Here is a 22684-nt window from a genome sequence, read left to right as displayed (position 1 = left end):
TCACTTTTGCGCTCCCTCCTCTCCGGCGGCCGGCGGCGGCTGCTGCTGCTGGCGCGCCTCGGCGGCGTGGAGCCTGGAGTGGTCGCGCAGGTGGCAGGAGCGGCGGAAGGCGCGGCCGCAGACGGCGCAGCTGAACGGCTTCTCGCCCGAGTGCAGCAGCGCGTGCGCCTTGAGGCTGCCGCCCTGCGTGAAGCGCCGGCCGCACACGCCGCACGCGTACGGCCGCTCCCCCGTGTGGAGGCGCGCGTGCCGCTTGAGGCAGGCGGCCTGCCGGAACGTCTTGCCGCAGGCGCCGCACGCGTACGGCCGCTCGCCCGTGTGCAGCCGCGCGTGCACCGCCAGGTTGCCGGCCAGCGCGAACGCGCGCCCGCACACGCCGCACGCGTGCGGCCGGTGGCCCGTGTGGACGCGCGCGTGCGTGCGCAGCTGGTCCGAGCGCTTGAACGTGCCGCCGCACACGCCGCACGCGAACGGCCGCTCGTCCGAGTGGCGGCGCCGGTGCACGTCCAGCGAGCTGCGGTAGGCGAACGCCGCGCCGCACACGTCGCAGGCGAAGCGCCGGGCCCCGTCGCCGCCGCCCCCCTTCGCCGCCCCCCGCCTGCCGCCGCCGGCGCCGCCGCCGCCCCTCGCCGTCCTCGGGGCCCGGAGGCGGCCGGCCGCCAGCGCGAGCTGCCGCTCGGGGCAGTGGGGGCGGTGGCGCCGCAGCCGGGACACCGCGGCGAACACCTCGCCGCACAGCCCGCACACGTGGCCGGCCGCGTGCGTGCGCACGTGGTCCGCGATGTCCGACTTGGAGGTGAAGACTTGCGAGCACGTGTCGCAGTAGAAGTACTCCGAGTCCGCCGCCGTCTCGCCGGCACCGTCGTGGGATGACCTGGCAGGCAGGCATGCAGGCAGGGAGAGAACGTCGCTCGAACCACACTTTAAACTGAAGTGTCAGTGCTTCTACGGTGAAGAAACTAATTTTGGTCTAAGAACTGAAGCATTTCTTGCAAATAGGTCATCGTTTCATTCTGTCCAAGTTTGGAGTTACACGTATTTATTATTATCGTACGCACCAATTACAGTAACACACATTTAGCGAAACAAAGAAATATACCGGGTGATCAAAAAGTCGGTATATAAATTTGAAAACTGAATAAATCACGGAATAATGTAGATAGAGGGGTACAAATTGACACACATGCTCGGAATGACACAGGGTTTTATTAGAACAAAAAAAAAAGAAAAAATACAAAAGTTCAAAAAATGTCCGACAGATGACGCTTCATCTGATCAGAATAACAATACTTAGCATAACAAAGTAATAGCAAAGATGATGATCTTTACAGGAAATGCTCAATATGTCCACCATCATTCCTCAACAATACCTGTAGTCAACGAATAATGTTGTGAACAGCACTGTAAAGCATGTCTGGAGTTAGGCTGAGGCATTGGCGCCGGACACACACACACACACACACACACACACACACACACACACAAACGGTGCTAGTTCCAGTCTCACAAATAAAATGACTGGTTTCATCATCTTATGGCCTGTTCATTTGTCCTTATGATGAGATACCATTGGTAAAAAAGGCGGGTACCAGGTTGAGATTCATTGGGAGAGTGCTTAGAAAATGTAGTCCATTAACAAAGGAGGTGGCTTACAAAACACTCGTTCGACCTATACTTCAGTATTGCTCATCAGTGTGGGATCCGTACCAGGTCGGGTTGACGGAGGAGATACAGAAGATGCAAAGAAGAGCGGCGCGTTTCGTCACAGCATTATTTGGTAACCGTGATAGCGTTACGGAGATGTTTAGCAAACTCGAGTGGCAGACTCTGCAAGAGAGGCGCTCTGCATCGCGGTGTAGCTTGCTGTCCAGGTTTCGAGAGGGTGCGTTTCTGGATGAGGTATCGAATATATTGCTTCCCCCTACTTATACCTCCCGAGGAGATCACGAATGTAAAATAAGAGAGATTCGAGCGCGCACGGAGGCTTTCAGTCGTTCTCCCCGCGAACCATACGCGACTGGAACAGGAAAGGGAGGTAATGACAGTGGCACGTAAAGTGCCCTCCGCCACACACCGTTGGGTGGCTTGCGGAGTATAAATGTAGATGTAGATGTTGTCTTTCAGCATCCACAGAGATGTCGGTCGGTCACGACACACTTGCGACTTCAGGTAACCCCAAAGCCAATAATCGCACGGACTGAGGTCTGGGGACCTGGGAGGCCAAGCATGACGAAAGTGGCGGCTGAGCACACGATCATCACCAAACGACGCGCGCAAGAGATCTTTCACACATCTAGTAATATGGGGTGGTTCTAATAAAACCCCCATGTCATTCCAAGCATGTGTGTCAATTTGTACCTCTCTATCTACATTATTCCGTGGTTTATTCAGTTTTCAAATTTATACTGACTTTTTGATCGCCCAGTATATAAAGATGAACACGTGAAATTATATATAGTGCACAGGTTTTAAATCGGCTCCGACTACACTCCGATGTCGACGGACTCTATCCGGCAGAGTGCCTCGTGGGACGCTCGACAGAGCTGCTCAGTGCCACCGGGGAAGCGCCCGACTAGACACTGGTTCACAATGTGGCCCACTGTTTGGGTGTCACCACAGCCAGCCACACACACCGCCACTCAAAAAGCCCCACTCGTGCACGTCGCATTTGCACCGAACCCCCTTCGGTCCGGTATCTGTTCAACTGTACCCACACCTCCCTCAGTTGGTGGAACTATAGAATGTGCAGACTACACAAAATTTCTTGATATGCATGTCGACAGTCAGTTAAAGTGGGAAGAACATATTAAAATAATTAGTAACAGAATCGCTGCAGCATACTATGCTCTTACAATTCTGACTGCGGTGTGTGATACTACGTGTGTCAGATCTGTATATTTTCCTTATATCCACTCTGTTATCACCTATGGAATAATATTTTGGGGAGTCAACTGTAAAAATATTCAAATAGTTTTCAAATTACAGAAAAGAGCAATTCGTATAATAACCAAGAGCGGCAGTAAGCCTCACTGCCTTGAACATTTCCAAAAGCTGGAAATCCTAACTGTTCCCTGTGAATACATTTTTCAAAGTATTATTATGTATGTAAAAAAAATATTGACTGCTATGTTAAAAATTCTGTAGTACAAAGCTATGAAACTAGGAACAATCTGCACCCAGAGAGGACAAACAAAGTTAAAACTCAGCAGAGCTCATTGTACAATGCCGTTAAATTATATTATAAATTACCCCAAAATATAAAAGATATTGGCACAATTGGAAAGTTCAAAACAAAACTAAAAAAATTTTATTAAATACAAGTTATTATGCAGTAACGGACTATCTGAATTAAAACATGTACAGTAATTAAAGTAGCCTGCATTGTAATACATGAGGCAATAATTATAATATGAAAGCAAGAATTGTTCAGTATTATAATAACATTACATAAAGATATAAAACTAATGTAAGATACCTTAAAAATGTGTGTAAATATTAATTTTATGTGTGTAAATTGTAGACACATTGTATTGTATATGATTTTGCTGACAAAATCCACACAATATCTATCTATCTATCTATCTATCTATCTATCAATCAATCAATCAATCAATCAATCAAGACTGTACCACCGGGGAAAGCATACCAGTGCGAGGGACGCTCCTCGGAGCACCGACGTAGTCGTTCTCCGTGTACTGCCTGCCAGCTTTCTCGCGAGGTTCACTCGTGTTCGTATCTTCTCGACCACGCTGGAAAGGTGTTTTTTGTATGTTAAAGTTCTGCCCAGAGTGACTCCCAGGTATTTTGGGTTTTCGTTGTATCTGACTGTGCCGAGAGGGCCGAACTGTGGCCTGATCTCTGCTGACGAGAGGCGATCAGAGAGGTGTAACAGGCTCACCCCGGTTTTAGAAACATTCGGTCTCAGTCGCCACGTCTCAAAATACTCAAAGTTTAGTAATGCTGTTCGTTAGGTGCTCTTCACATTCAGAAGGGTCTTGACTCTGATACGGAATTGCCAGGTCATCTGCATATTGAAATTTTCGGCAGATCAAATTCGGCAGGTCAGCTGTGTAGAGGTCGAATAACAATGGAGCGAGAACAGAGCCCCGATGTACTCCATCGCTGAGTACACGCCATCTGCTTTCCTCTTCTCTTTGATGTACTTTAAACCATCTATTGATTAACATGCTACTTACGAGGTTGCCTACAGTTTCGCGAGGTACTACTCTCAAAAATTTCAATAACAGGCCCTCGCACCACGCCGTGTCATAAGCTGCTGACAGGTCAGTGAACACTACTCCAGTTTTAAGTTTCTTTTGGTATCCAGATTCTACACGAGTAGCCAAGGAGGAAAAGTAAGGAGGAGGACAAACTCACAGTGGATGGCTTCCTACATCCACAACCTTCACGTTCGCCAGTCGTGCAGACATTCTCCCCGTAAGCAGCAGGGAAGTGAATACAACCTCAACCCCCACACCACTACAGGCTGAGCGTATATATTATCCCGTGCAGAAGTGGTTATGTGTAACAAACTGATTGGCTAGAAGCACAATGAATTGGACTCTTCTCACTCTTGTCAGCAAGTACCAGGAACTAGTAACTTAACTGATTTTAAGCCTCTCTCTGCTATTCAGCTGTAGGCTTTTTAACTTGTATTTTTTAATTTTACACTGGCAAGAGAAATATTGCTTTTTTACTTTTACAAACAATTTTATTTTGATGTCCACATATAGCTATACAATAACACAAAGCTAATGAGAAGTAATCCTAATTTTTGAGGATGTTTTGCAGTAGCATCTAAAACATAAAAGTACTTTTTATCGTGATCCCATTCTCGACACATGTTGAAACTTTCAAAATATTTAGATGAAAAGAGTATCTCTCAAATATATTTTTTTGGGAAATTTAAGAATATAGTTTTCAAAATTCAGTTTTATTAAAAATGTATACATTTTTACAACTAATTCTGTTTTATATCATATGAAAACTGTTTAAAGGAGCTTTCAAATGAACTCAGTTTCACTTTTCTAGCTTAATTAGAACAAAATTTGTGAGCAAATCAATGATGTTGGGCAAGTCAACAATTCAATTTTTTTAATTTTTTGAGCACCTATTATTTGGTACCCATTTTCAGAAAAATATTAAAAAAAGTTTTTTTTGTTACTCTTTATGTATACTTCATGCATACTTAATGTTAAATGAATCCAAAAGTGTCAGATTGTAGATCATACTTTCATTTGTGATTTGACATGGAATGACCTTATGTGTAACATGTCTGTACTTCTTTGACCTAAGCTCTTTTTTCTGATTTTCTATTTCCCAATTGTAAATGCACTGGATATTGTGAGCGGATGTCCTTCTGAAGTTACTAACATCTCAAGTGCCACTATTTGATCAGAGACATAATAAGGAAGGAACAATAATTAACATGCTGACTAATACACAGTTAATGTGTTAAAAACAAAATGTTTTTGTAAAAAAATCTGATAAATGTAATGTTAAAATAATATAGATACACCAGCTATATGTAACTACTATAATATTTTACAACACACATCACTTAACCACTTACAAATGTTTCATTTGTGTGTGTGTGTGTGTGTGTGTGTGTGTGTGTGTGTCTGTCTCTAGTCATCATCACGTTATCTGATTTTCTTTAGAACAGAGATTTCCAACACTGAATATGGGAATATGTACATGATGTAAACCACCTGAAGATAGACGCAAAAATAAAATTACCTACTGTGAATGGTAGTGACTATCATTGTGGACCGTGTAAAACATTTACATCTTTTAATGCATTGCCTGAATCAAATATGTAAGAACAGTCATCTAAAAATTTCAGTAAAGAAACTGAAATAATGTCTCTCAAACAGAAAGTTTCAATGTTGTCCAAAATACTACTAGAGGAACAACTGGGCACACGTGAGTGACCAAAGTGGTGTCCAACTGAGATACTTGCAGCACGTCACGTCATTGGCCATACAGCATTATTGTAATAGAACAGGTGTCGTATTTTCAGGTGTTACGCAGCAATATTAGTTACGAACATGAAAATAACATACCTAATAAATAAAACAAGTTTCAAAAGATGTTTGGCACAATACACACAACACCGGCTGATAACACAAGGAAGGATACAAAACTAAATTTTCACAAAGTAAAGACAACCCTCAGTCTAACATACGGAAATGAACCTCGAACATTACCTAAGAAAAGTAAAAGCCGAATACGAGCAACTGAAATTAGATTTTTAAGGAAAGTCAAAGGTTGTACCGTCACATATCGAATGCAAAGTAATATTATAACAACAAAAATTATCAATTTTTGACAGTATAAAGTACTAGGGTAGATAACAAAAAAATCTACTCACTATGCAGCAACAGGTGAAAACAAAAATTAAAAAAACAGGCTTTAGGTATGGAAGCTTTCTGAGCCAGTGGTTCATCCTTCCAACAAAATGGTCGAAGGGGAAGGAAGAGGGGTGAAGGAAAAGGACCGGAGAGGTTTAGGGAAAGGGTAGAGCTCGATAAAGTCACCCAGAACCGCAGGTCAGCGGAGACTTACCGGTCAGGACGAGAAGGAAGGACTGATCGTTGGGGACTGCGCCGTACAAGATTTGAAAACCTGAGAAGCTAAAGGTGAGAAGCAGGGTAATATGTAAGACAGAGATTGTCGCTGAAACACTGTGAAGGAGTTAATACAAGTGAACAGCTAAGTGCACTGTACGTACAACAACGAAAATAATCAGTTTTCTTTTTTTACTCGTATGTTCTGCAGCCGCTCGGTGAGTAGATTTTTAAATATTATTAAGTGCACTGTACGCAACAGAGTTGGGAGGTGGATGGTGTAAAAAAAGATGGGTCAGAAAAATGAAAGACGTAGAAAAGTAAAACGGAGTGAAGAAACAAGTAGTTACTGTGAATAAATTCTGAGACAAAAGAAAATAAGGTACATTGAGGCCAGGTGGGTGGCGAGACAGTTGCCACCTGCAGAGCTCCGAGAAACTGGTGCCAGGGGGAAGAATCCAGACGGTGCGGGGGGGGGGGGGGGAGGGGGGGGCGAAACAGATGCCGAGGTCGCGACCGTCACGTCGTAGGGCGCGTTCCCTTTAATGGTACGCCCTTTTGCCAGCTACAGGGCCGGTGCAGGTGGCGGTAGAAGGGCGCACGGGGCAACTCTGGCAGCGGCGACGGTCAGACGGGAAGGAGCCGTAGCGCAGCGAGGCGGGTGCAGAGGGGACGTAGGGCGCGACGAGGATACCGCGGAGGCTGGGACGGCGGCCGAAAGCTACGTGTGAGGGGCACAATCTTAGGAAGTCGTGCACTTGTCGAACTAACCGATTAATACAGATGTGACCAGTATAACACTGTGTGACAAGTGGTGTGCTCCAAAGTTGTTTTTTGGAGGGATCAGCTGTGCCAGGATCTGACAGTGAGGGCCCAGGAAGTCTGCTTTCGAACTAGGCAGGCCGAGACGAGAACGGAGGTGTAGTGCCGTGTAGAGTCCGCATCCGAACAGACACGTCCACCTCGATAGCCGAGGCCGTACGGAAGAGAACGTTAGACGCGGAAAGGACGGCAACTGTCAATTATACTTTTGTAGGTTTAAAGGATGACACGCAAAATCGTGAAGCGTGAAGCGATCCACATCCCCCCCCCCATGAACCGTGGACCTTGCCGTTGGTGGGGAGGCTTGCGTGCCTCAGCGATACAGATAGCCGTACCGTAGGTGCAACCACAACAGAGGGGTATCTGTTGAGAGGCCAGACAAACGTGTGGTTCCTGAAGAGGGGCAGCAGCCTTTTCAGTAGTTGCAGGGGCAACAGTCTGGATGATTGACTGATCTGGCCTTGTAACACTAACCAAAACAGCCTTGCTGTGCTGATACTGCGAACGGCTGAAAGCAAGGGGAAACTACGGCCGCATTCACGAGGGCATGCAGCTTTACTGTATGGTTAAATGATGATGGCGTCCTCTTGGGTAAAATATTCCGGAGGTAAAATAGTCCCCCACTCGGACCTCCGGGCGGGGACTACTCAAGAGGACGTCGGTATCAGGAGAAAGAAAACTGGCGTTCTACGGATCGGAGCGTGGAATGTCAGATCCCTTAATCGGGCAGGTAGGTTAGAAAATTTAAAAAGGGAAATGGATAGGTTAAAGTTAGATATAGTGGGAATTAGTGAAGTTCGGTGGCAGGAGGAACAAGACTTTTGGTCAGGTGATTAGTGTTATAAATACAAAATCAAATAGAGGTAATGCAGGAGTAGGTTTAATAATGAATAAAAAAATAGGAGTGTGGCTAAGCTACTACAAACAGCATAGTGAACGCATTATTGTGGCCAAGATAGACACAAAGCCCATGCCTACTACAGTAGTACAAGTTTATATGCCAACTAGCTCTGCAGATGATGAAGAAATAGATGAAATGTATGACGAGATAAAAGAAATTATTCAGGTAGTGAAGGGAATCGAAAATTTAATAGTCATGGGTGACTGGAATTCGTCAGTAGGAAAAGGGAGAGAAGGAAACATAGTAGGTGAATATGGATTGGGGGGAAGAAATGAAAGAGGAAGCCGCCTTGTAGAATTTTGCACAGAGCATAACTTAATCATAGCTAACACTTGGTTCAAGAATCATAAAAGAAGGTTGTATACCTGGAAGAATCCTGGAGATACTAAAAGGTATCAGATAGATTATATAATGGTAAGACAGAGATTTAGGAACCAGGTTTTAAATTTTAAGACATTTCCAGGGGCAGATATGGATTCTGACCAAAATCTATTGGTTATGAACTGCAGATTGAAACTGAAGAAACTGCAAAAAGGTGGGAATTTAAGGAGATGGGACCTGGATAAACTGAAAGAACGAGAGGTTGTACAGAGTTTCAGGGAGAGCATAAGGGAACAATTGACAGGAATGGGGGAAAGAAATACAATAGAAGAAGAATGGGTAGCTCTGAGGGATGAAGTAGTGAAGGCAGCAGAGGATCAAGTAGGTAAAAAGACGAGGGCTAGTAGAAATCCTTGGGTAACAGAAGAAATATTGAATTTAATTGATGAAAGGAGAAAATATAAAAATGCAGTAAATGAAGCAGGCAAAAAGGAATACAAACGTCTAAAAAATGAGATCGACAGGAAGTGCAAAATGGCTAAGCAGGGATGGCTAGAGGACAAATGTAAGGATGTAGAGGCCTATCTCACTAGGGGTAAGATAGATACCGCCTACAGGAAAATTAAAGAAACCTTTGGAGAAAAGAGAACCACTTGCATGAATGTCAAGAGCTCAGATGGCAACCCAGTTCTAAGCAAAGAAAGGAAGGCAGAAAGGTGGAAGCAGTATATAGAGGGTTTATACAAGGGCGATGTACTTGAGGACAATATTATGGAAATGGAAGAGGATGTAGATGAAGATGAAATGGGAGATACGATACTGCGTGAAGAGTTTGACAGAGCACTGAAGGACCTGAGTCGAAACAAGGCCCCGGGAGTAGACAACATTCCATTAGAACTACTGACGGCCTTGGGAGAGCCAGTCCTGACAAAACTCTACCATCTGGTGGGCAAGATGTATGAGACAGGCGAAATACCCTCAGACTTCAAGAAGAATATAATAATTCCAATCCCGAAGAAAGCAGGGGTTGACAGATGTGAAAATTAACGAACTATCAGTTTAATAAGTCACAGCTGCAAAATACTAACACGTATTCTTTACAGACGAATGGAAAAACTAGTAGAAGCCGACCTCGGGGAAGATCAGTTTGGATTCCGTAGAAATGTTGGAACGCGTGAGGGAATACTAACCTTACGACTTATCTTAGAAGAAAGATAAAGAAAAGGCAAACCTACGTTTCTAGCATTTGTAGACTTAGAGAAAGCTTTTGAGAATGTTGACTGGAATACTCTCTTTCACATTCTAAAGGTGGCAGGAGTAAAATACAGGGAGCGAAAGGCTATTTACAATTTGTACAGAAACCAGATGGCAGTTATAAGAGTCGAGAGGCATGAAATGGAAGCAGCTGTTGGGAAGGGAGTGAGACAGGGTTATAGCCTCTCCCCGATGTTATTCAATCTGTATATTGAGCAAGCAGTAAAGGAAACAAAAGAAAAATTCGGAGTAGGTACTAAAATCCAGGAAGAAGAAATAAAAACTTTGAGGTTCGCCGATGACATTGTAATTCTGTCAGAGACAGCAAAGGACTTGGAAGAGCAGTTGAACGGAATGGCCAGTGTCTCGAAAGGAGGGTATAAGATGAACAACAACAAAAGGAAAATGAGGATAATGGAATGTAGTCGAATTAAGTCGGGTGATGCTGAGGGAATTAGATTAGGAATTGAGACACTTAAAGTAGTAAAGGAGTTTTGCTATTTGGGGAGCAAAATAACTGAGAATGGCCGAAGTAGAGAGGATATAACATGTAGACTGGCAATGGCAAGGAAAGCGTTTCTCAAGAAGTGAAATTTGTTAAAATCGAGTATAGATTTAAGAGTCAGGAAGTCGTTTCTGAAAGTATTTGTATGGAGTGTAGCCATGTATGGAAGTGAAACATGGACGATAAATAGTTTGGACAAGAAGAGAATAGAAGCTTTCGAAATGTGGTCCTACAGAAGAATGCTGAAGATTAGATGGGTAGATCACATAACTATTGAGGAGGTATTGAATAGATATGGGGAGGAGTTTGTGCCACAACTTGACTAGGAGGAGGAATCGTTTGGTAGGACATTTTCTGAGGCATCAAGGGATGACCAATCTAGTATTGGAGGGCAGCGTGGAGGGTAAAAATCGTAGAGGGAGACCGAGAGATGAATACACCAAGCAGATTCAGAAGGGTGTAGGTTGCAGTAGGTGCTGGGAGATGAAGAAGCTTGCGCAGGATAGAGTAGCGTGGAGAGCTGCATCAAACCAGTCTCAGGACTGGAGACCACAACAACAACAGGTTTAAAGTGAACAGAAGTACGTAGCTGGCCTCGGCTAAGAAAGAGATCGACACCGCAGAAAGTGGCACGGGATTCGGAATAGGACAACCTAAAATTTAATTGGGAGACAGTATTCACAAATTCCGGCAATTTTAACAGGTTAACATCACCGCGAGTCCGTACGGAAAGTATGTCATCGATTAATCTAAACAAAACACAAGAAAGTAGCGTCTCAGTGGCCCGTGACAAGGTTGTCATAGGGAGGAGCCACTCCGGTTCCCTGATCCGTTTGTAGTATGTCTGCCCCTCAAAGGTGAAGTAATTGTTGGCAAGTGTAAAGTTGATTAAGGTGTGCAAGAAGGATGTCATAGGCTTGGAAACACCAGCAGTCAGAGGACGTACTTGGGGAGTGTCAGTACAGAGAAAGGTGGCACCAGTGGTGACACGCCAGGTGTGTGCTGGAAGTGGTCGGTGTGTGTGTCGGCGTCCGCAAAGCCTCCGTACTACGTGTCGCAGGTGTCGATCGACCGAGGCAGATCTACACTCGGTGGCTGCTCTGAAGCCGGCAGGTACTGGACGGCCGGGACGATTAGATCTGTGGATCTCGGGAAGGAAATGAAAGGTAGGGGTGCGCGGTTCGGGGGGACGAGACGTTCAACGGATCGAGGTTTTAAGGTGGGGCTGCGGGCCAGATAGAATCGCGCAGGCACGGGATCTCTACGGCAGAAGCTGTACGCACAGCTGTTGCACAGACCTTCACCGACATACTCCTGTCGGTCTAGTGCCACAGTGGTACATCTTTTGTCTGTTGCGAAAATAATGACGTAGTCGTCAGCTTTTAGGGGATGCAGGGCCTGGAGTTCTGCAGAGGACAGGTTAGGGTCACGTCGTAGGGTCCTGAGGAAGGGTTACGAAGGAAAAAGCTCGAGGTCGGGAATTCTCGGAAGGCGCGTAAGGGGAGATTCTGGGGTAGCGGTCGTGGATCGAGTCGGGATCACGGGCAGAACTGTTCGAGGCGGGGTTCGGTGTCAGGTTTGCTGCCGGAGAGGTTTCGGGATCGGGTTGCGAGGTGATACTTTCAGCTGACATAACGTGTGAAGAAAAGCGAGACCTCCACCGAAGCGGCAGGACTAAATGTAGGTTTAGGTCCGAAATTGAGACCCTCTGATAATAAAGGTAATTCGGGAGGGGAGAGTGCTTTAGACAAAAGGTTAAGAAGACTGCACTGTTGTGCCCGGTTCTCATGATTACGAAGTATTCTCAGTCTGGGAGGCAGTGGTGACAACTGTGGGACACTAAGACGGCCGGGCAAGCTCGGTCTGTCGGAGAGGAGTGACGGTCGACAGCGCAGCTGTTTAGGGACAGGAAGAGAGAGACACACCACTGCTGACGTAGTTCAGGAGTGTGGGGGAAGTCTGGCACGTTGTCGCAGTTTGAAGCCGGCTCGGCAGATGGCGCCGTCCGAGCATACGTGACGGGCAGATAAGGACAGGATTTTGGAGGAGGACAGAAGTCTGGTGGACTGGAAACTGCCAGATGAGGCACACAGGTCACGGATTAACCGGGTAAGTGCAACAGACTGCTGTATTTGAAAGTGTAAAAGAGCCTGCCGTAAAGTAGGATTACATCCAGAAACAGACTTTCGCTGTTAGGCCTTCGGGAGTAATTTCGAGGAACAGAATGCGGACCTCTAATTTCGATAGTGCAATGTAATACACAGTGGGACTCGTTGTAGTGAGAGAGTACGGTCCGGAGTGCCGGAAACGGTAGAGGGTAGAAAATTATATAAAAACGGACAAAGAGAGATGAAAAAATTTGTACGAAAATTATGAGAACAGACAGTGGTAAATAATAGGTAATAAGTGGGTGAGACTTTGTCGCCAGAAAAGAGGTCTCTATGGGGGGAGGTGACAAAAAAGATAAGAAAAATATCGATAGGGAAAGTCGTGAAGAGATAAAATTTTAAAAACTTGCCAAACAGAAAGTCGTACGAGAAAATGTTAACTAATTTGCCTGTCAAATACAGTAATTTAGGACATAGCAGTAAAAGTGGATCGTAGCGGTTTTGCAAAAAATGAATGCACAACAATACGAAAGAACTACTATGAGGCAAGCAGAGGCTGGGAATGAAAACAGCTGTAAAATTTGCAAAGAAATTCGTGAAAGGCGATCGAGAGAAGGTGCTTCAGTGTAATGAACCGTAAGTAAATTGTTATAGGCAAATTCGTAAATAACAATGTTTTGACAGTTGCCATCCTTTCCGTGTTAAACGTTCTCTCCCTTACAGCCTCAGCTTCCGAGGCAAACATATTTGTTGACATGCACACTCTTTAAGCACTAGACCACCATTCTCACCTAAGCCTTCACTGGATGTAATTGACCCATCTGTGTAGTTTGAAAAAAAAAAAAAAAAAAAAACAATTTTGGAGCACACCACACCACAGTATTATCCCGGTCTCTAAAGTACCGATCGGCAAGTTCGACAAGGTCACGACTTCCTAAAATCGTGCCCTGAAATGACATCCATTTCGTCTGGAATTTTGCCGATCACATCCAGAACGGCTTTTCGCTGCCGTCCCAGAGGCTGCGCTGCTCCTGCAGCCGTCTCCCTACCCTGCCCTGCCCTGCCCTGCGGCTCCTACCCCTGTTACTGTCCCCAGAGCGAGACTTGCCCTGCGCACCCTTCTACCACCACCTGTATCAGCCCTGTAACTGGGAGAACGTGTACTGTCGATGGGAGCGCGCTCTACAAGTGACAGCCGTGACCTCTGTGCCCGCTTCACCACCAGCCACGCGCCATTCGGATTCCTCCCCCGGACACCGGATTTTAAGAAGTCCCCAGGTGGCAGCTAGTGCCACAACGTGTCTTGCCACCCACCTGGCCTTAATTTACATTAACTGCTTCTGTCTCGACATTTATTCACAGTAACTACTCCTTTCCTCACTTTGTTTAGATTTATACGTCTCCTATTTTCTAACTTATCTTTTTTTTTTTTGCTGTCCCCCTCCCAACAATACACTTAGCTGCTCACTCGTATTAACTCGTTTACAATGTTTCGGCAGTAATCTGTGTCTCGCATATTATCCTCTCTTTCACCTCTAAGCTCTGAGGTTTTCAAATCTCATCCACTGCAGTCCCCAACATTCAGTCTTTCCTTCTCATCCTGTCTGGTAAGTCTCTCGTGACCTGCAGTTCTGGAGGACTTCTCCAAACTCTGCCCTTTTTAAAAATCTCTCCAGTACTCTCTCCAGTCCTCTTCCTTCTTCCCCTTCGACCCTCTCGCGTACCTACAACCTTTTTTTATACGTACGTACACCTGCTGCAAAAACGATATTGTACAAGAGCTAGATGAACGTACGGGGTGAATCACCTAAAATTACCGCAAATATTGCAGAAATAGAATGTGCTATTGATGTGCAGTGTTCACATAATGGACTAGTAGTCAGGGGCTAGTATTGCTAGCCAATGAAAAGATTACAGTAATATTTAGAGAGTATTTTTTGTGCAAAAATACACTTTTGTAAATGGAACAGTGGATAGTTACATTGAAAAACTAGAAGTTGGGTAAATTAGAATGTCAGTGGTGTTTGTTGCACAACACAAGAGCATACATTAGTTACGTGTTTTCTGACCAGTAATGAGGCAGCTGACCGACACAGGTCGTGTTCAAAATGGCCACCACCGGGAGCACTACATGCTTCCAGTCCGATACGGAATGACAGTTTCACACGTGCTAGCATTTCAGCAGAGTTGTCCGAGCAGGCCGCAGTAATATGTCACTGCATGGAGTAGGAATTAAAATCCATGGAGAAGAAATAAAAACTTTGAGGTTCGCCGATGACATTTTAATTCCGTCAGAGAGAGCAAAGGACTTGGAAGAGCAGTTGAACGGAATGGACAGTGTCTTGAAAGGAGGATATAAGATGTACATCAACAAAAGCAAAATGAGGATAATGGAATGTAGTCGAATTGAGTCGGGTGACGCTGAGGGAATTAGATTAGGAAATGAGGCACTTAAAGTAGTAGAGGAGTTTTGCTATTTGGGGAGCGAAATAACTGATGATGGTCGAAGTAGAGAGGATATAAAATGTAGACTGGCAATGGCAAGGAAAGCGTTTCTGAAGAAGAGAAATTTGTTAACATCGAGTATAGATTTAAGTGTCAGTAAGTCATTTCTGAAAGTATTTGTATGGAGTGTAGCCATGTATGGAACACGACGATAAATAGTTCGAACAAGAAGAGAATAGAAGCTTTCGAAATGTGGTGCTACAGAAGAATGCTGAAGATTAGATGGGTAGATCACGTAACTAATGAGGAGGTATTGAATAGGATTGGGGAGAAGAGGAGTTTGTGGCACAACTTGACTAGAAGAAGGGACCGGTTGGTAGGACATGTTCTGAGGCATCAAGGGATCACCAATTTAGTACTGGAGGACAGCGTGGAGGGCAAAAATCGTAGAGGGAGGCCAGGAGATGAATACAGTAAACAGATTCAGAAGGATGTGGGCTGCAGTAGGTACTGGGAGATGATGAAGCTTGCACAGGATAGAGTAGCATGGAGAGCTGCATCAAACCAGTCTCAGGACCGAAGACAACAACAACAACAACAACAACAACAAATCGTCATGTGTAGCCGGGATGTCCTTTTCGGCAGCACCTTTCAGCTTTCCGCACAGAAAGAAGTCTACTGGCGTCAAATCTGTGCAAGGGGCCAGCTGAGGAACGAGTCCTCCGCGGCCGATCCGACGATCGTGAAGACGCGCCGCAGTATTTGGTGCACTACGGGCCGGACAGCGGTCGCGCCGCCACCGCTGGTCGCAGAGGAACGTCTGTCACCTGTGGAAGACGGTCTGTCGGTAGGCTGCAACACTTGTGCGGGTCCAGTGTTCCAGGCCTACGAGCTGACGTTTCACGATCCCACTCTACACGTTCAGACTCCACGGACACCGACGCTCTGCCTGTCGACAGACCGGTGTCGCACGTTTAGGAGGTTTACCTGGCCGCGATCGGTAGAAGGGGCCTCGTTACTAAACGAGGTATGTGAAACATCTCCGATATCCCATCTTAATGGCTACGTACACAAATTAAGATGATTCTCAGAGTCACTGCCACGCAAGTGTCAGTGCAGAGAGGCGGGATAGAGAGAGAGAGAATCTGTATCTAGGGAGAACGCCTACGACACTCGCCCGATTCGCGCCACTTCCTCGTGCGATCGTGCGGACCGACTGCGACACGACGGCGGCAACAACAATAACTTCCGCTCTTCTATCGTCATTTGTTTCCTTCTCTCGTGTCCTCTAGGTGTCGCTCTACCACTTTCACGTAATCGCTCGAAGAGGTCTACATCCACATCTACATCCATACTCCGCAAGCCACCTGACGGTGTGTGGCGGAGGGTACCTTGAGTACCTTTATCGGTTCTCCCTTCTATTCCAGTCTCGTATTGTTCGTGGAAAGAAAGATTGTGGGTATGCCTCTGTGTGGGCTCTAATCTCTCTGATTTTACCCTCACGGTCTCTTCGCAAGATACACGTAGGAGGGAGCAATGTACTGCTCGACTCCTCGGTGAAGGTATGTTCTCGAAACTTCAACAAAAGCCCGTACCGGCTACTGAGCTTCTCTCCTGCAGAGTATTCCACTGGAGTTTATCATCTCCGTAACGTTTTCGCGATTGCTAAATGATCCTGTAACGAAGCGCGCTGCTCTCCATTGGATCTTCTCTATCTCTTCTATCAACCCTGTCTGGTACGGATCCCACACTGCTGAACAGTATTCAAGCAGTGGGTCAACAAGCCTACTGTAACCTACTTCCTTTGTTTTCGGATTGCACTTCCTTAGGATTCTTCCAATGAATCTCAGTCTGGCATCTGCTTTACCGACGATCAACTTTATATGATCATTCCATTTTAAATCAATCCTAATGCGTACTCCGAGATAATTTATGGAATTAACTGCTTCCAGTTGCTGACCTGCTATTTTGTAACTAAATGATAAAGATCTTTCTTTCTACGTATTCGCAGCACATTACACTTGTCTACATTGAGATTCAATTGCCATTCGCTGCACCATGCGTCAATTCGCTGCAGATCCTCCTGCATTTCAGTACAATTTTCCATTGTTACAACCTCTCCATACACCACAGCATCATCCGTAAAAAGCCTCAGTGAACTTCCGATGTCATCCACAAGGTGATTTATGTATGTTGTGAATAGCAACGGTCCTACGACCTACTGCTCGGAATGTCACACACTGACCGAGCAGCAGCTTGCAGTGCACTCGAGGAACACAGAGACACACTGCACTGCAAGCGAGCGTAACAGCATCGTACCTAGCGACTGTGCACGTCGACCGGCACAGACGAGTGTCGATACGGGAACTTACCAAAATACGATATCTCGTAAATGACGTGGACTCGAATCCTGCTACAATCTCCACTGAAATTTTAATTTACCATACTTCCGGTTTGTTGATGTGAATAGGCACTGTTCCATTTAAAAAAGTGTGTGTTTCTACGAAAAGACTCACTTTTTAAGTATTTTTTCAATCTGTTCATTTGTAACAATAGGACCCCTGACTACCAATCCATTACGTGAAAACCAGACACCAGCAGCACTTTCAATTGTCCGCAGAGTAGAGTGGTGCAAGTTTCAGGTCATTCACCCGGTATACGGTGCAAATTGAAAATAGAGCAAGGGTGCACGAAATGGAAACAGCTGACGCCTCCTCAGGGTGGAGAGGGGCGACGCAGTGGCTGCCAGAGTAAGCAGTTCCGGAGGCCTTCCGGGGCAGACGGGGCGCCGCCCCAGCCTCGGGACGACAAACCGTCTCCGGAGGCTCTCGATGGTACAGGTATCCACCCCCGTACGTGACAAACGCGGTGTGCCCTCAATCCTTTTCGCCCAGTGACGTGGGCAGCCCCTAGTGGGAGCAGGAGGGCGAGGTTCGGCGCCCGCCGATATTCGGCACGGCGCGAAAGGGAGAGAGAGAGAGAGAGAGAGAGAGAGAGAGAGAGAGAGAGAGAGAGAGAGAGAGAGAGTACCGAACGGGCCGCAGGCACACGTGCCGAGTCTGACCGCAAACAGAATTACGTTAATTTAAAAGTGTCTTTAACTCGGGCTGTACGAAAGAATGCCGATGGCGATGGCAATGACAAACTCTGAAGTGTAGTGGAACATCTCATTATTAAATATCCACAGGTTCCACTTCTTCCTATCGAACTGACGAAAGACGGTCACCGAGAAGTGAACAGTCGAATGAAGTTTTCAATCTGCAGCGGAGTGTGCGCTGATATGAAACTTCCTGGCAGATTAAAACTATGTGCCGGACCGAGACTCGAACTCGCGACCTTTGCCTTTCGCGGGCAAGTGCTCTACCGACTGAGCTACCCGAGCACGACTCACGCCCCGTCCTCACAGCTTTACTTCTGCCAGTAGAGCACTTGCCCGCGAAAGGCAAAGGTCCCGAGTTCGAGTCTCGGTCCGGCACACAGTTTTAATCTGCCAGCAAGTTTCAAGTGAACAGTTATGTAGATAATAGAGAAACGCGGCCGCACAGCACCGACAGGGCGCGACGGCGAAGGCGCACCTCTACCGGCGAGGGAGGGGTCGTCCGTACTCCGGAGTCCCGGCTCGGAGGTGTCGCACAAATTCACGGGACGACAGGGAGCGTCCAGACACTGCGAGAAGGCGACCGTAAGAAAATAATCACTATGCGAGTGATCTCGAAAAACATCTGGGTGACAGATTGTCCCTGAAGCTGTCGACTCGGTTACAGCCCATAAACACGTAAACACTTCAGAAGAAACTCTGAAATACGCATTTGTTTTTGTCTGTTGTCGCTTTATGGCGCAAAACAGCTGAGGTCATAAGCGTGTGTGTCATAACTGAAAATGGTCACTTACTGAATGACTGAAGCCTATAATACTCGGAGCCTGATCGAGTGGAGCAGAGCAGAGGAACAGCTAGAAACGAATGCACCCCTTTTGAGGCGGTTGCTCAAATGGTCGAGAATTGAATTTCCTCGGCCATATTACTGAGACAAATAAGAAGTAAAACACAATCTACAGCTCGTGCCGTATCTGCTAATGCAGGTGGAAAACGTGCATTAAAATGTAAACGGTTATAAAAGTGGCATGGGGCCGAAAAATGGTGTACTGTCAGCGGTCGGTGGCAGTAAGCAGAGAGCGGTGCAGGGTCACCACTCGACAAATGACGGTGCCCGATACACACAGACGAGCTGAGGGTATCTGCTCGTGACGAGAGGGGGGGGGGGGGGAGAGGAAGTCGTCCGAGCTGCTGAGACACAGCTAATTTCCCAGAGTTTGTTCCCACGTAGAGAAGACTTCCCGACACTCGAACTTCACCGGAGGCCCACATAAACATCACGTCGGCTCCACTACCGGTAAGCGAGTGGATTGCTCGTACTCAGGGGTGGTACGTCTGTAGCAGAGAGAGACTGACTTCGGAGGGCACTAAGCGAATCAGAACGTAATACACAACTGAGAAGCCCGTGTCGTCACATGTACGATAGACGGCAGAAAGCTCTGCAGTAAAAATTGGACTTTGTTCTACAAGCCGGTATCTAAAATGTTTGTCGTCAATGACAAAGGCACATCCGACACGACGGTCGTACTTAGGGCCGTAAGTGTACACGGAGGTGCCGTCTCCGATGAGTTGTGGTGGCTCGTATCGATAGTGCCACCCTGGTGGTTTATCTTTCCTGCCACGGTCAGGCGAGGAGTAGCGAGGCGAGGTCCTGGTGGGGGGTGTGCTCCGGGGCGTGGTGGAAGGCGGTTGTCGGCTTGACGCAGCCAGTGTGGGGCCGGACCTGTCGTACGGAGATATACGAGTTGGCTCTGAGCGGAAGGCGCCGTAGCAAGCAGCGGGAAGCGGCCGTCCTGTAATTTGTGTGAAGCAGTAACGATTTTTGCACTGGATGTCCCAGTGGTTCCCGAGAGCTGCGGTAAGAGAATTGGTAAGAGCTTGTTTTGTGTCTACGCTCTTTTCCGTACGGTGTTGCTGCCTGCCGTTATAAACGGGTGAAAATCAGGCGCTTGTATTGACTATACAGGAACTGATGAAAAATTACATTTGTGATTAAGTCTCACCTGTACTGTGACAATTTAGCGGCGAAAACTGTGGTGCTTTCATTAGGACTGGTTCTTTGCTGTGCAACTAAGGGAGTCAGTTATTTGGGGTAACTGAGGGAGCACCATTATGTCGGTCTAAGTGATACGTGCTCCACGTTTTGTATGTGGCTTTGCGAATCGAAATCGTGGGGGAGTACACGTGTGAGTAATTTGCTATTGTATTGATGGTTATGTTGTAAGGACTATTCTCTGGTGTGTTAAATCACGCGCTAATTTGTAGCCAATCTCAGCAGATGTTACCACTGCTACTTGCTTACGTGCTACTGTCCTTATGACTGCCGTTGTTTGTCTTGATTGTGGGTGCGCTCACGCTTAAAAAAAAGATAAATAAATAAAAATTACGGCTACTATTCATAAGTGTTGTCTAGTAAGGAAATTGCTTAAGCTTTTATCATATGCTGGTCTGTTTGCCCATCACATTGGCTTTCTGCACAGTAACTGAAGGAATGTGTGTGGCGGTTCAAGATTGTAGGCTGACTACTCTACCGTGTCTTCCTTCGCCGTCGGCGTTGTCGTGGTTACCGTGAGACACCGTTACACCAGGACGAAAGGCGCGTCGATCTTAGAGCATGAGATGTGATGACCTTAAGCCATTGACAACACACAACGGTCACGGTAGCACCTGATTCCAGAATAGCTGCAGTAGTTAGGATATACCAACTATCCCCTGTTGACCAGGTCCCCAAAACTTAACTCGTAACGAGATCCCTTCAAAGCAAATTGTCATAACGATCGTCTATAAAGGCTTCGTACAACGAGAATAAATGTTACGGTTTATGGAATAATAACAGATACGACCAAACTGTCTTGTCTCTTCTGCTTTATTTAACATAAAAGCAAAACACCTTAATATGCCCAATTCTACCTCTTCTTATAGGATCGGCTACCTTACTCATTAATTTATTACATATTATTTCCAATAACGCTAAACAGGTATCGCCGTTATATTTTAATTGTATTCAAAAGCATGTTACTACTATTATGACCGACCAAATCGTAACAAATCGCGCGGCGTGCGTTTTTAACGATAACTTTACGCTATTCAAGTTCCGTTACAGCTGTCTTGACTCGTAATGTTACACTAGTATTTGAACAGGTGTCGAGGTTAAGGGCGAGATGAGCATCCCGCAAACCCGCACGCTGCGCGTGGTTAAATGTTCCGCTATTATCGAGCCGGCTCTCTGTCCTTGGATTGTGTAAGGACACGTGATGAGTGCATCGCTGTAGTTTTTCGCGTGCTAAATTGCGGGGTGTCCATGCCGTCCTAGGGCTAGACTTGTGATGTATGTTATGTTGAAAGGGAATTAACTGTACCAAACTTCCGAGAGCTTTTAGTTTGTTTCAGGTCTGTACATGGAATGATGTTGATATTTTGTCGATTGCGGCATTAACTTCCTGCGTGGGCAGATCCTCTGAGGGACTTGTATTGTACTGTTGCAGTGCAGTCCATCTGAAACGTGCTGCATACAACTTGGGACTGCAGCTCCCTGATGTTATATATTATTGTTTAATCTTAAATGTCTCGGATGTAATATGGTTGTTGAGAATTATGTAATTAATTTTGATCGCTGCTTCCTTAAAGGAAGTATTTTGTTTCAAAATGTGTTCTCGGTCACAGCCTATTTAAATATGATTTTAACTGATCATTCAAAATTTCTAGTCTTGCTTTCTTAAAAGGCTTTCAGTTAAATGATTGCTATTTGCCTGTTTAAATGTTTGAGTGACTTAAAGGAAAAGAATATTATTTTGTAATTTTGTACTGATTGTTCCCTTTGGGTAACACCTGACTTGTGTGTTCAATAAATGAGTGTCTAGTCAATGGTGATGCACAGTTCTATTGCTAGCCTAGCCGTTCCACTCCACAGCCTATTGAGCTGCTTTGTGTCTAAATTGTGTTCAGAACACTCCTCTGATCTGACACCTAATCCGAGTTGCGTGCAATATTTGAAAGCAAATTAAGTCCGAGACGAACGCAGGCCTCTGCACGGAGCCGATGCGGCGAAGGGTTCTCGCCCGTCGGGGAAGTGGCGGGTAACGAACGGTCAAGTTTCCGAAGCAGTATACCGAGGCGAACTCTGGGAGGTGACAGAGAAGTTGCTCTCATCCCGTATCGGTGGTGGAGAGAGTGGCGCGTGGTCGGGCACAGAGGGCAGGCGGCACGCGTGGCTGCCGACGAGAGAGACAGTGGGGCAGTATCTGCACAGATGTGACTGGGCCAGTGCAGAAAGCTCCAGTGGCCGGACGTACGCCTCGACGGCGGATCGTGTCGAGACGACGTAAAATAGACGGCCGTGCATCTGAACTTCACTTGTGATGTTCAGGCAGTGTTTGGAGGTAGTACATGGCTCACACTGGCTGCTGTATGGGGCAACCGAGCAGATTGCTTTTTCCAGATGCTAACATTTTGGCTTGGAAGACGTGGAGTATTGCTGAGACCACAGGACTGTTGGCTAAACAGCCTTATGGTACGCTTGTTCCAAGCATGCCGTTTGTTTTGAATACGAGAGGGAAGAAGTAGTTAAATGCTGATGAGTACTTGTTTATATGGACGAAAGTCGGCAATGGCAATTGTAAAATAAAGATCAACGGTGACTGTATGATTTATTACAGACAATAAAGT

At 46.2% G+C, this 22684-nt stretch overlaps 1 protein-coding gene across 1 annotated transcript in view; it reads right to left on the bottom strand.

Annotated features, from left to right (window-relative positions):
* LOC126443031 (zinc finger protein 497-like) overlaps positions 1-22684 on the bottom strand; it is a 115536-nt gene continuing 92852 nt past the window's right edge. Inside the window, exons 6-8 of the mRNA XM_050090877.1 lie at positions 665-874; positions 376-514; positions 1-309 (exon numbers count right to left, since the gene is read on the bottom strand). Of these exons, the coding sequence (XP_049946834.1) occupies positions 1-309; positions 376-514; positions 665-874 (658 nt within the window). The remainder of the gene's footprint in view (positions 310-375; positions 515-664; positions 875-22684) is intronic.

Source organism: Schistocerca serialis, unplaced genomic scaffold (genome assembly GCF_023864345.2).
Source record: "Schistocerca serialis cubense isolate TAMUIC-IGC-003099 unplaced genomic scaffold, iqSchSeri2.2 HiC_scaffold_1420, whole genome shotgun sequence".
Classification (NCBI taxonomy): Eukaryota; Metazoa; Arthropoda; class Insecta; order Orthoptera; family Acrididae; genus Schistocerca; species Schistocerca serialis.
The sequence above is the reverse complement of the archived record's forward strand: the minus strand, read 5'-3'. Positions and strand labels throughout refer to the sequence as shown.